This window comes from Centruroides sculpturatus, unplaced genomic scaffold, assembly GCF_000671375.1.
Source record: "Centruroides sculpturatus isolate CEXI.00-Female unplaced genomic scaffold, Cexi_2.0 scaffold766, whole genome shotgun sequence".
Lineage (NCBI taxonomy): Eukaryota > Metazoa > Arthropoda > Arachnida > Scorpiones > Buthidae > Centruroides > Centruroides sculpturatus.
The window spans coordinates 58,007-68,130 of NW_019384954.1; the positions used below are offsets into that span (position 1 = coordinate 58,007).

At 29.1% G+C, this 10,124-nt stretch overlaps 1 protein-coding gene across 1 annotated transcript in view; it reads right to left on the minus strand.

The window, feature by feature from the left end:
* Positions 1-8,470, minus strand: part of LOC111632339 (OTU domain-containing protein 7B-like) — a 33,263-nt gene extending 24,793 nt beyond the window's left edge. Inside the window, exons 1-3 of the mRNA XM_023376748.1 lie at positions 8,419-8,470; positions 8,217-8,337; positions 1,953-2,044 (exon numbers count right to left, since the gene is read on the minus strand). Coding sequence (XP_023232516.1) covers positions 1,953-2,025 — 73 coding nt within the window. The 5' untranslated portion in view covers positions 2,026-2,044; positions 8,217-8,337; positions 8,419-8,470. The remainder of the gene's footprint in view (positions 1-1,952; positions 2,045-8,216; positions 8,338-8,418) is intronic.
* Between the last annotated feature and the right edge of the window lie 1,654 nt (positions 8,471-10,124).

Consider the following 10,124-nt stretch of genomic DNA (forward strand, 5'->3'; position numbering starts at 1 on the left):
ATTCATAAATTATTCTAGTATTTAGTATATATTAAAATTGATAATAAAATAAATAAAAAAAGTGCTAATTTTTAATGCAGTATTAAAATATGATATTTTTAGGAAATAATACTTTAAAATGAATAATGATAATAATAACAAGCTATAACTTTAGCAGACAGTAACAACATACTTTAAACACTCTGAACATCTGGACATAGATCAACACACAAATAATATATGCAATATTAAATAGCCATTGACCTAAAATGCTCTTCTTGGCAGGAATATCTATACCTAGCTCAGGACTATTTTGGCAAAACTGCATCAAATTACTTGCTGACTAGGTGCTGCCTGTTTGGAGAGACTGAGAGGTTTATAGTTGCCATTCAAGATCAGGTCATAAACACTAAAAACTATAAAAAATACACCTGAAGAAAACATCACTAACAAATTCTACATCACTAAAATGACTCTTGCAGAAAATGCCATATTCTGCCAAAAACAATACATCATATAACTTCTGGTTGCAAGCTCTTAGCAAAGACAGACTATTTACATAGGCATAAAAAACAGCACACCTCTAAACCTTAAAAGTACAATTCCAGAATAGTTTAATGCAGATAAAACACAAACATTTTTGATCTACATAAGCAATCATCTGCAGGTTAAAGCATTCTCAAATGGAATGTGGAAAATGAAACATTCTTAAGATTATTTGAAAAAATGTATAAATGAGAATTAAAAAAAATTTTTTTTAATCGACTGTTCCTGTTGATATAAAGATTGCCAGGCATAAGATAATTGTTGTTCATCCTTGAAATTGATATAACAGCCCCTCTTTTCAGATTTGAATATCTTGAGAGCTTCTAGTGTCCTGATTAGATTACTTATAATGTAGATTACTGTATAATGTATGCTTTGCCTAGATAGACTTGAATGTAATTGTCTGTGCATACCCGGCTAGGGCAGTGTTGTATATTTTCTTTTATCAATATCAATTTGTGTTCCACAAGCCTTACTTTGAGTGATTGTGTAGTGGTGCCGATGTACTCAAGATCACATTTGAATCTATTGTTTCTCAACAGAATCCTATAAACTCCTAATACCCTAAGCATGTCAGTGTTGTCCTTTCTGTTTCTGAGGATATTGTAGATAGTGGGAACACGTTTATATGTTAATCTATCACCTTTCTGCCAGGCAATTTCTTTATATAAGCTTCTCATGTTGTGGTTATAACCTAGAACAATGCAGCGTGTGTTGTGAGTGTTCCCAATCTGTGATATATTGTAGTGGGTGTAGAACAAGTACCCCTGTTAAATAGGCATTAGCTAAATTACGGATAAGGTGTTTTTGGTAACCATGTTTTATAGCTATATCCTCTAGAACAGCGGTTCTTAACCTTTTTAATGGTCAGCACCCCCTTGAATCTGAAAATAAGCTCTTGCACCCCCTTAAAAAAATGTGTGTATATTTTTTATTTAAGAAAAAACATTTATTGCATAAACAAATGCAGTGTTTATTTACAATATATATTACTATATAACATAAAAAGCAATATTTAAATTTTAATGGCTAGGCTGTTGTTGTTTATTCATAATAATTCTATTAAAATGAAGCTCTTTTTTTGAAAGAGCCACATGTAAGTCATCAGATGCATTTAAATAAAAATAAATTTAAAAAACCCTTAAAAGTAAAAGACAAACTTAAAAGTAAAAGTGCCACATTAGTAAAGTGCTGTAAAGCAAGGTATGCTTGTAAAATAACTATCAATAAAAGAAAGTTGAAATTTTTTAATTCAACAATTTCAAAATCTATTGATTTTATCAGAAGTCATATGTTTGTAAAAAGTATCAAACTGTTGTAAATCCATATTAATAAATATCAAATAATAAATTATTATACATAAATGTGGTACTATAAAAATATTACACTTGTAATTAATAATTTATTTTTAATAACTAATTTTTTACCTTCTAAAAGGTCTCTTGCTAATCCGGGTTCAGCTGAAGTACGAGCAATAAATTCAGACAATATAGTTTCCATTCTTCATTATTAAAATTACCTGAAATTAATATATATGATAAAAACTAAATTTATTAACTTAATATTTAAATCTAAATTCAATTAAATATCTTGCAATTCTAAAGATTTTCAATAGGAAAAGATGCATTGAATTAATACATTATTATTGTTGAAGAATCAAGTTACTTGATATTAACCAGTTATTCTGCATATATTTCCAACAGAAAACATAAGGTAATACTTATTGATATTGACAAATTTACATTCTCATTAAAAAACAGATGAAACACCTTTCTTGTTGAATTATGAAATATTCAATATTATGATTCACAGATTTATCAACAATGAATCTGCTAAAATTATTCAAAGAAATCAAAACAAAATTAATGAGTACAGTAGATTCCTATTATCTAAGATAATGTGGATTGAAGCTACCTTGGATACTTTAGTAGCTAATAATAAACTTGGATAACATTGAATATTTCGTAAATTATTAAATAAATATATATTGAATTTTGGATTCATTAAAAAATATCTGATTCTCTCTATTTTTATGTCAAATATAATCTTAATTAATAAATTAAACTTAATAAATTGAAAATATTTTATTGTATAATTAAAAAGTTTTATTTTATTACAATTGTGTTTATAAAACAAATGTAAACCTATAATTATAATTAAAATTTTATTAAGCATTTTTAACATTTGTACTGTCATGAGAAGTCAAAATAAATTCTTCTAAAAGTTCTATAATTCTCTTTAAGTGTCATGCATTACTTGGTCAACATTAAAAATCAAATATAAAACTTAAGGACTGTTTTATATATTGATAGTATTCTTTAAAAATACATATTAGAGCACAATAAATTTACTCTCATTTTGCAATTTGCCCTTGCATTTGTTGTAAAATATAACACTTTCTAAAAATCATCAAATTGGCAGTTTAAGGTCCTCATAAAATTCTTCTAAATAAAGAAATAACTCCATGTTACACAATCACACCAACAAACAAACAATTATTTATGAAATTAGAACATATGTGAATGCAATATTAGATATATAGAAATTAAATCAAGATAGAATGTAATTTTTAAAAATTGTTTTTAGAACAAAAATATAAATGAACAATAGAAAATAAAAATAGTTGAGCAAAGTTTTCAAACAAAATACTTTAAGTATTCAATATAGAATGTTTTGTATAGATTGCTGAGATTAGGAAGATAAAGCTTTCAAAAATAATTGAGTAAAATAAAAAAGGTTGGTTCCTTACATAATTACAGCAAAATAAACCATTATCATGAAACTTTCTTAAAAAAAGTTTCAACATTTACAAAATGTTTTTGTTTTACAATAAATAAACAAAAAATTAATATTAAAAACCTTAAATCCAGTAAAAATAGAACATTTATTATTGTGAGGACCTGGGCTAGCATTTTTGTAATTTAGAGAATTTAATATTTGTTCAAAGAGAAAAAAAAATCTATTTAAGCCCATGACAACAAATATCACAGAGAAAGTACATGAGATTTTCTCTTTGACAACATTTCCTTCGTAAATGACACATCATCGGGCAAAAATCTACTCATCAAAGGAACTTTCACCAAAAATCGTAGATTGGATTAGCAGCCTGCACAAATTTACCAAATTTGTGCAGGCTGTCTTTGGAGAGGGATGAGACCCAAATAAAAGAAAAAGTAACAGGGTTTGCCTGTCCACCTTTTCAGTGTGATTATCTGTCGCAGTACTCCATCATCACTAATCTTCTCAGGTTCCTGTCATTTCCACTAGACCTTAGCCACTCCAGATTAAAGAACAATTTGACTTGAACCAGTTATGACCAATTCTGGATATTAATATCACAGATTATTACCTAGACTCAAGATTCTCAGTAGCAGTGAAAGACTCTCCTCCAACTCTCCAGGAAACCCAAGTCAGCCAGTGATCGCCAGACTTCAAAGGTATTTATCATCATGCATGAAACTGTAAAATGCCTCTCTCAAAGACAGACACACATTTAACTCACTCCATTTGTTTTAATATTAATTTGGAAAATAAATGTTTGTTGAATTGTTAATTACATTGTAGAGTGCATTATTTCCAAGTTCTCTGTCTCTCAACTTCCTCTTCCGTCCCTTACCCTAATTTCCCACATACATGGCCACACATTATTCGAAAGGTTCCTGTGGACCAAAAGTCACAGATGGTGTCAGATCTGACCCAAGGGGGTGCTGTTAAACTTTTCACATTATTAGAACATTTTTTTTCAAAATTTTAACAATTTCACATGTCCAGAACATAATTTTAAAAAAATATTTTAATTCAATTTTTCATAATCCAATACACAGATATCAGTGATTAAGAAATCAAAAGCATCATGTTTTTGATTTCTTAATCAATTTTACACAGTTTTATCTGTTATTTAAATACAGTATTTGAATAATCCTCATAATATATTTTGAATTCTATTGATGTGATTTTACAAACCATATGCAGTAGAATCTGCTTATTGTAAATCGGTTTGGGACTCATCTATATCGATGTTAATAATTAACTGATAACATTTAAGTGAGATAAGTAAATAAAACGATGATTAGTCAGAGGTGCAGAATATGTCCAGTTATGTAAACAAGGTTCAGAGGGAATTAAAGCAGTCCTGAGGAAATTTGTGGTGTAATAAAATTACAGCAATAGCTGGAAAAAAAAACTCCACAGAGCTGTAAAAAGAACTAGAAAAGAAATTCTGTTTTTATTTAAAACTCTTTTAAACACTTATATTTATATTTAATGGGTGAAATTTTATTTAGGCTCAAATTAAAAAGAAATATTCACTCATATTCTCCACATAAAAAAATTTGCAAACTATATTTATAAACTTTTTCTGAATTGTCTCAATTAAACAGCTAAATAAAAGTTATATCATTATTTCATCAAAGTTATCATTATAAACATTATTTCCTATTAGTTTTTCATATTTTTTCTTAGTTTATTATATAATAAAAAAATATTAACATTGAAATACATTTTAAAACAAAAATATGGTCATGTTTTCCAAAATAATAATAATAGTCCAGTCAAGTCTGCATAAGTCGACATCCTAAGGAGAAGTAGAAATGTGTCGAGTTATCTGATATGACGACTAAAAAAAAGTTGAAAAAAATCACAAAACTACAATTAAGAAAATACAGTAGTGCTTTATACAGTACATGCAATAGTGCTTTATATAGTCTCTGACCATCCATCACTGGCACTAAAGTTGGTTTCTACTCCAAGTACTGTACCTCAACAATTTCATCACTTTTTTTTTCAGTATCAGCCCCAAAACAGGAACATTCGATGAACAAATTTGCTTTAGCCAACATACCAGACCATCTTCCACATCTTTGTACAATAACTTTCTCTGGCATTATTGAGATAGTCATGACAGACCCAAGTTTCTTAATTTCCTCTTTTTTCTTCATAATTCCCACCAATGTTGTTCTTGGAAGGTTTTCTTGTTTTGCAAATACTTCTCACCTGTTTTGCATGATCACACCGTAAATGGTTCAGGTGTGTAAATTTTTTAGTAATTTCGGTGTGATAAGTAATGAATTTTAAGTATATTTATATTATTTAAATATTAGTTCTTTAAATAAACATTAAAATTTCACCTTCAATCAGATATTAACAATTCAAAAATTTGAAGAAATCATTGATAAACAGGGCTGGGACTCCTATTGCCGACTACTTCCAGTAGTTGAATATGTAAGCCATGTGTAATTAGTTCATTGAAACTATCTTCACATGAAGCATCATGAGACGATTCCCTTCTCAATGACATGTACAAACAACTGGTTGTCTCACAATGATGGGAAGAATTATTGTGCAACATCCCTTCTGATAGTTAACCACATAGTGAGTTATTGTCAGGTCTTTAGAACAGGGATGGGCAATCTTTTTCTATGTAAGGGCCGCATTTTAAAACTTTTGAAATGACGCAGACCACATACAAAAGAAAAGAGAAAAAAAAAAAAAAATGCCAGTAAACCACAATTATTTATTCATATATAATTATAAATTAGCATATGTATGCTTAATTTAGCTTCTGAAACTGATGTAAATGTAATATATTGGAAATGTTTGGTTAAATATTAGTCATTACTAGTTTTAAATTACTTTTGATGTGTCTGTTAGCTGGTTTTTTGTTTAAATTTTTACTAAATTCATTGCGGAAAAGCTATTCACATACATAAATTGTAGAAATAACGTTTGAATTTTTGCTGCATTCTTCCTTAAGCTGGGAAATTGATATATTTATTCATATTTTATGTGACGTGGGCCGCAAAAAATATTAATGTGGATCACATGTGGCCCGGGGGCTGAGGGTTGCCCATCCCTACTTTAGAAGATAATGCGAGCTCTGTGTTTCAGTTGCATATTTTCTACAAAATACCTATTATTGAGCTTGCTTATCCTTTCAGTTGTCATATTTGTCAGGCTCTTGATGACAGAAAATCCAGTTGTCAACAACCATAAACAATTGTGCAGCCTGCTAGTCGACGATTGGGTGAACAGTCCATGAATTTTTTTTTCATAATGTAAACAAAAGTTTAATGAGAAATTTTTTTTTCTTTCCCATGACAACTATAGAACAAACTTTATTTTCATATATGAATTTTACATTTTTATTACAACACATCATAACAAAAAATATCAAAGTCAAAACAGCTTTAAACAGTCAACTACTGGTGCCATTACCCTATTATATTGAATAAATTAAATCTTTGACACACTCAGTTTAAATATCATTCTACAATTGTCTGATATGGAAAATATTGATAATAGTTTGAAATGGAGTCAATTTGATCTGACAATGAAAGATTCATCTCAAAAACATTTTAGTAATATTAAAGACTGACTTATTTAAAAGTATAGCATAGAATGATTAATGTTGAATAAATCAATTATTATTAAATGTTTGAACATCTACTAGAAGATAAAAAGTTAATTTTAATCAGAATAAACATTTTTTAGAATTCAGAAGTTTACTATTCTTTCTACTTAATCTTCTCAGGTTCCTGTCATTTCCACTAGACCTTAGCCACTCCAGATTAAAGAACAATTTGACTTGAACCAGTTATGACCAATTCTGGATATTAATATCACAGATTATTACCTAGACTCAAGATTCTCAGTAGCAGTGAAAGACTCTCCTCCAACTCTCCAGGAAACCCAAGTCAGCCAGTGATCGCCAGACTTCAAAGGTATTTATCATCATGCATGAAACTGTAAAATGCCTCTCTCAAAGACAGACACACATTTAACTCACTCCATTTGTTTTAATATTAATTTGGAAAATAAATGTTTGTTGAATTGTTAATTACATTGTAGAGTGCATTATTTCCAAGTTCTCTGTCTCTCAACTTCCTCTTCCGTCCCTTACCCTAATTTCCCACATACATGGCCACACATTATTCGAAAGGTTCCTGTGGACCAAAAGTCACAGATGGTGTCAGATCTGACCCAAGGGGGTGCTGTTAAACTTTTCACATTATTAGAACATTTTTTTTCAAAATTTTAACAATTTCACATGTCCAGAACATAATTTTAAAAAAATATTTTAATTCAATTTTTCATAATCCAATACACAGATATCAGTGATTAAGAAATCAAAAGCATCATGTTTTTGATTTCTTAATCAATTTTACACAGTTTTATCTGTTATTTAAATACAGTATTTGAATAATCCTCATAATATATTTTGAATTCTATTGATGTGATTTTACAAACCATATGCAGTAGAATCNAAAAAAACAATTGTATCTTTACAGTTTTACTTATTTATTATTACACTGATAAACTATTTCAGTGCAATTTATTTTTATTAGTTGAAAAATCATGATAGATTTACCTGTTATAATTTCTAAAACTTCCAATTTTAATAATTAAAATTCATATTGAATATAAAAACCCCTTTCGGTTTAAATAACACTGTCATCAGCAAGAAGTATCTTTCAATTCTCAATATATAATACGAATTTATAATAAAATTCAGAGGAAACAGTCCAATGTCACAGTAGACTTGAAACGGAAATGTCATTAAAAATCAAAGCAATTGATGCAACTGCAATACCTCGAAACACTGTTTACGTATAAATCATAATACCTTCTTACCTTAAATATATATATTACTTACAGCCTTTAAAATTAAATATATTCTCTCGCATAACACTTACCAAATATTACGACATCCACGACAACTATTTTTAAATATTCGTATCGACTCGTTCGTTTGCATAATGAACAATCCGGATTTAAAATTTAGTCTACGTACATTGTAGACCTAGTAAAATAAACCTGTAAAATATATTATCCCATTATAGCTTATCTAAATCTAATATAGCATCAGTATAATATTTCAATCATAACATGGCCGACCTTGGTTATTTTCGTACAGCACTCCCTAACTGTTTGTTTGTTTATTTTATTTTATTTATTTATTCGTTTACGATAATATTAGTCGAAAATTATTTCAAATAAGTATGAAATCCCCATTTAAAAATTATTATTTTTATTATTATAAATTAAAAAAAAATTTTTTTTTATTAATGTAACGTATTTATAAAATAAATACTGTATTAACTTTTATGTGATCGGTAATAGGGTGATAAGTTCCATTAAAACATTCAAAATAATTCATTTAAAATGATTTTAACAATGGCTTTTTGCTGTTTTTTTCATTATTTATCTGTTTTATTTTGTCGCTTCTGGCTTTTATGTTTCTTTCGGAACAGTAGTGCCCGAACTAAGGCCCGCGGCATACGCTAATCCGTCCGCGAAACATATTTGATACATTACTTATAAGTGATAGAATTACACATACTTTTAGTACATATATGGAATATACGTCATACATCCGCTTTTATAGGTAGGTAAGTCACAAATATTTTATATTTGTGATCTACTTACCTAAGATGAGTTATGCGCAATTTGGCCTGCCAATCAAAAAGTTTGAACACAGCCAATTTAGAAGATAGAAACTTGGAAATGGTTTCACTTTTAGGAAGATGGATCAATTTGAGAATCACAGATTATTAAAGGAATACTTTTCGGCGTATTATAAATCGAGAGTATAATTTCCAATTCTTCATATGTTGACCGATTTCATACAGGTCTTTTTTTTCAGAGTTTTGACACTTTTTCGCCCTGAGGCCACACCTATGTTCCGCGTCCATTTTGATCGATTTTGACAAAACGGTAGTGTTTGACATCGTAATGCAGTCATCCAAATCATTTAATTCTGTAGGCCATAATGAGCGAGTAATGACTAATTGAACGTGGAACTACTTGAGCTTTTCTAGTTTTCATTAATAAAAATTCTCGAATAATATCATGTACAGTCGACCCCATTATAACACTGTTGATAATTCCGTTTTATATAAATTCCGTGTAGTACGAGTCACTTAGATTTTACAAATACCTGTGCCGGGCTGTGAACGGTTTATGTATTTGTAAAATCTAAGTGACTCGTATAACATGGAATTGATATAAAACGGAATAATCAACAGTGTTATATGGGGATCGACTGTATATCAAGTTGATGCAAAATATCTGACTCTATTGATATAATGACAAGATTTGAGTCTGTCTTGTACCATTGTGAAACGCAGTTTTTAATAATTTTAAGTGTAGAAAACAACCGTTCCACAGATGTTACAGATACCGGTAATGACAAAAGAATCCAAAGAGCAATTGTAAAGTTTGTATAAACTCGCGGTGATTAAGTCGTTTGAATAAATACACCTACCCTCGATTTACACGGTAGATAGGTTCCTGAGAATAACATGTAAATCGAAAAGTATGCAAAAAACGCATATCGTTGTTTATTAATTACAGTAGAGCGTCGTTTATCCGAATCAATTGGGGACTGGGGAGGTTCGGATAACTTATTTTTCGGATAACGAATCATGTACGAAAAAATATATTAATTTATCCCGTGTTGAAATTTTTCTCCGTTGCGTGTCGCTTCGCGTTGAATTTTCGTCGATGTTAAGCCTAACGAAGACTATTGTATCGTTAAAAATTATTTTTTTATTTTGTACAAACAAAATAAATATATTGAAAAATATAAAAACAATAAAAAA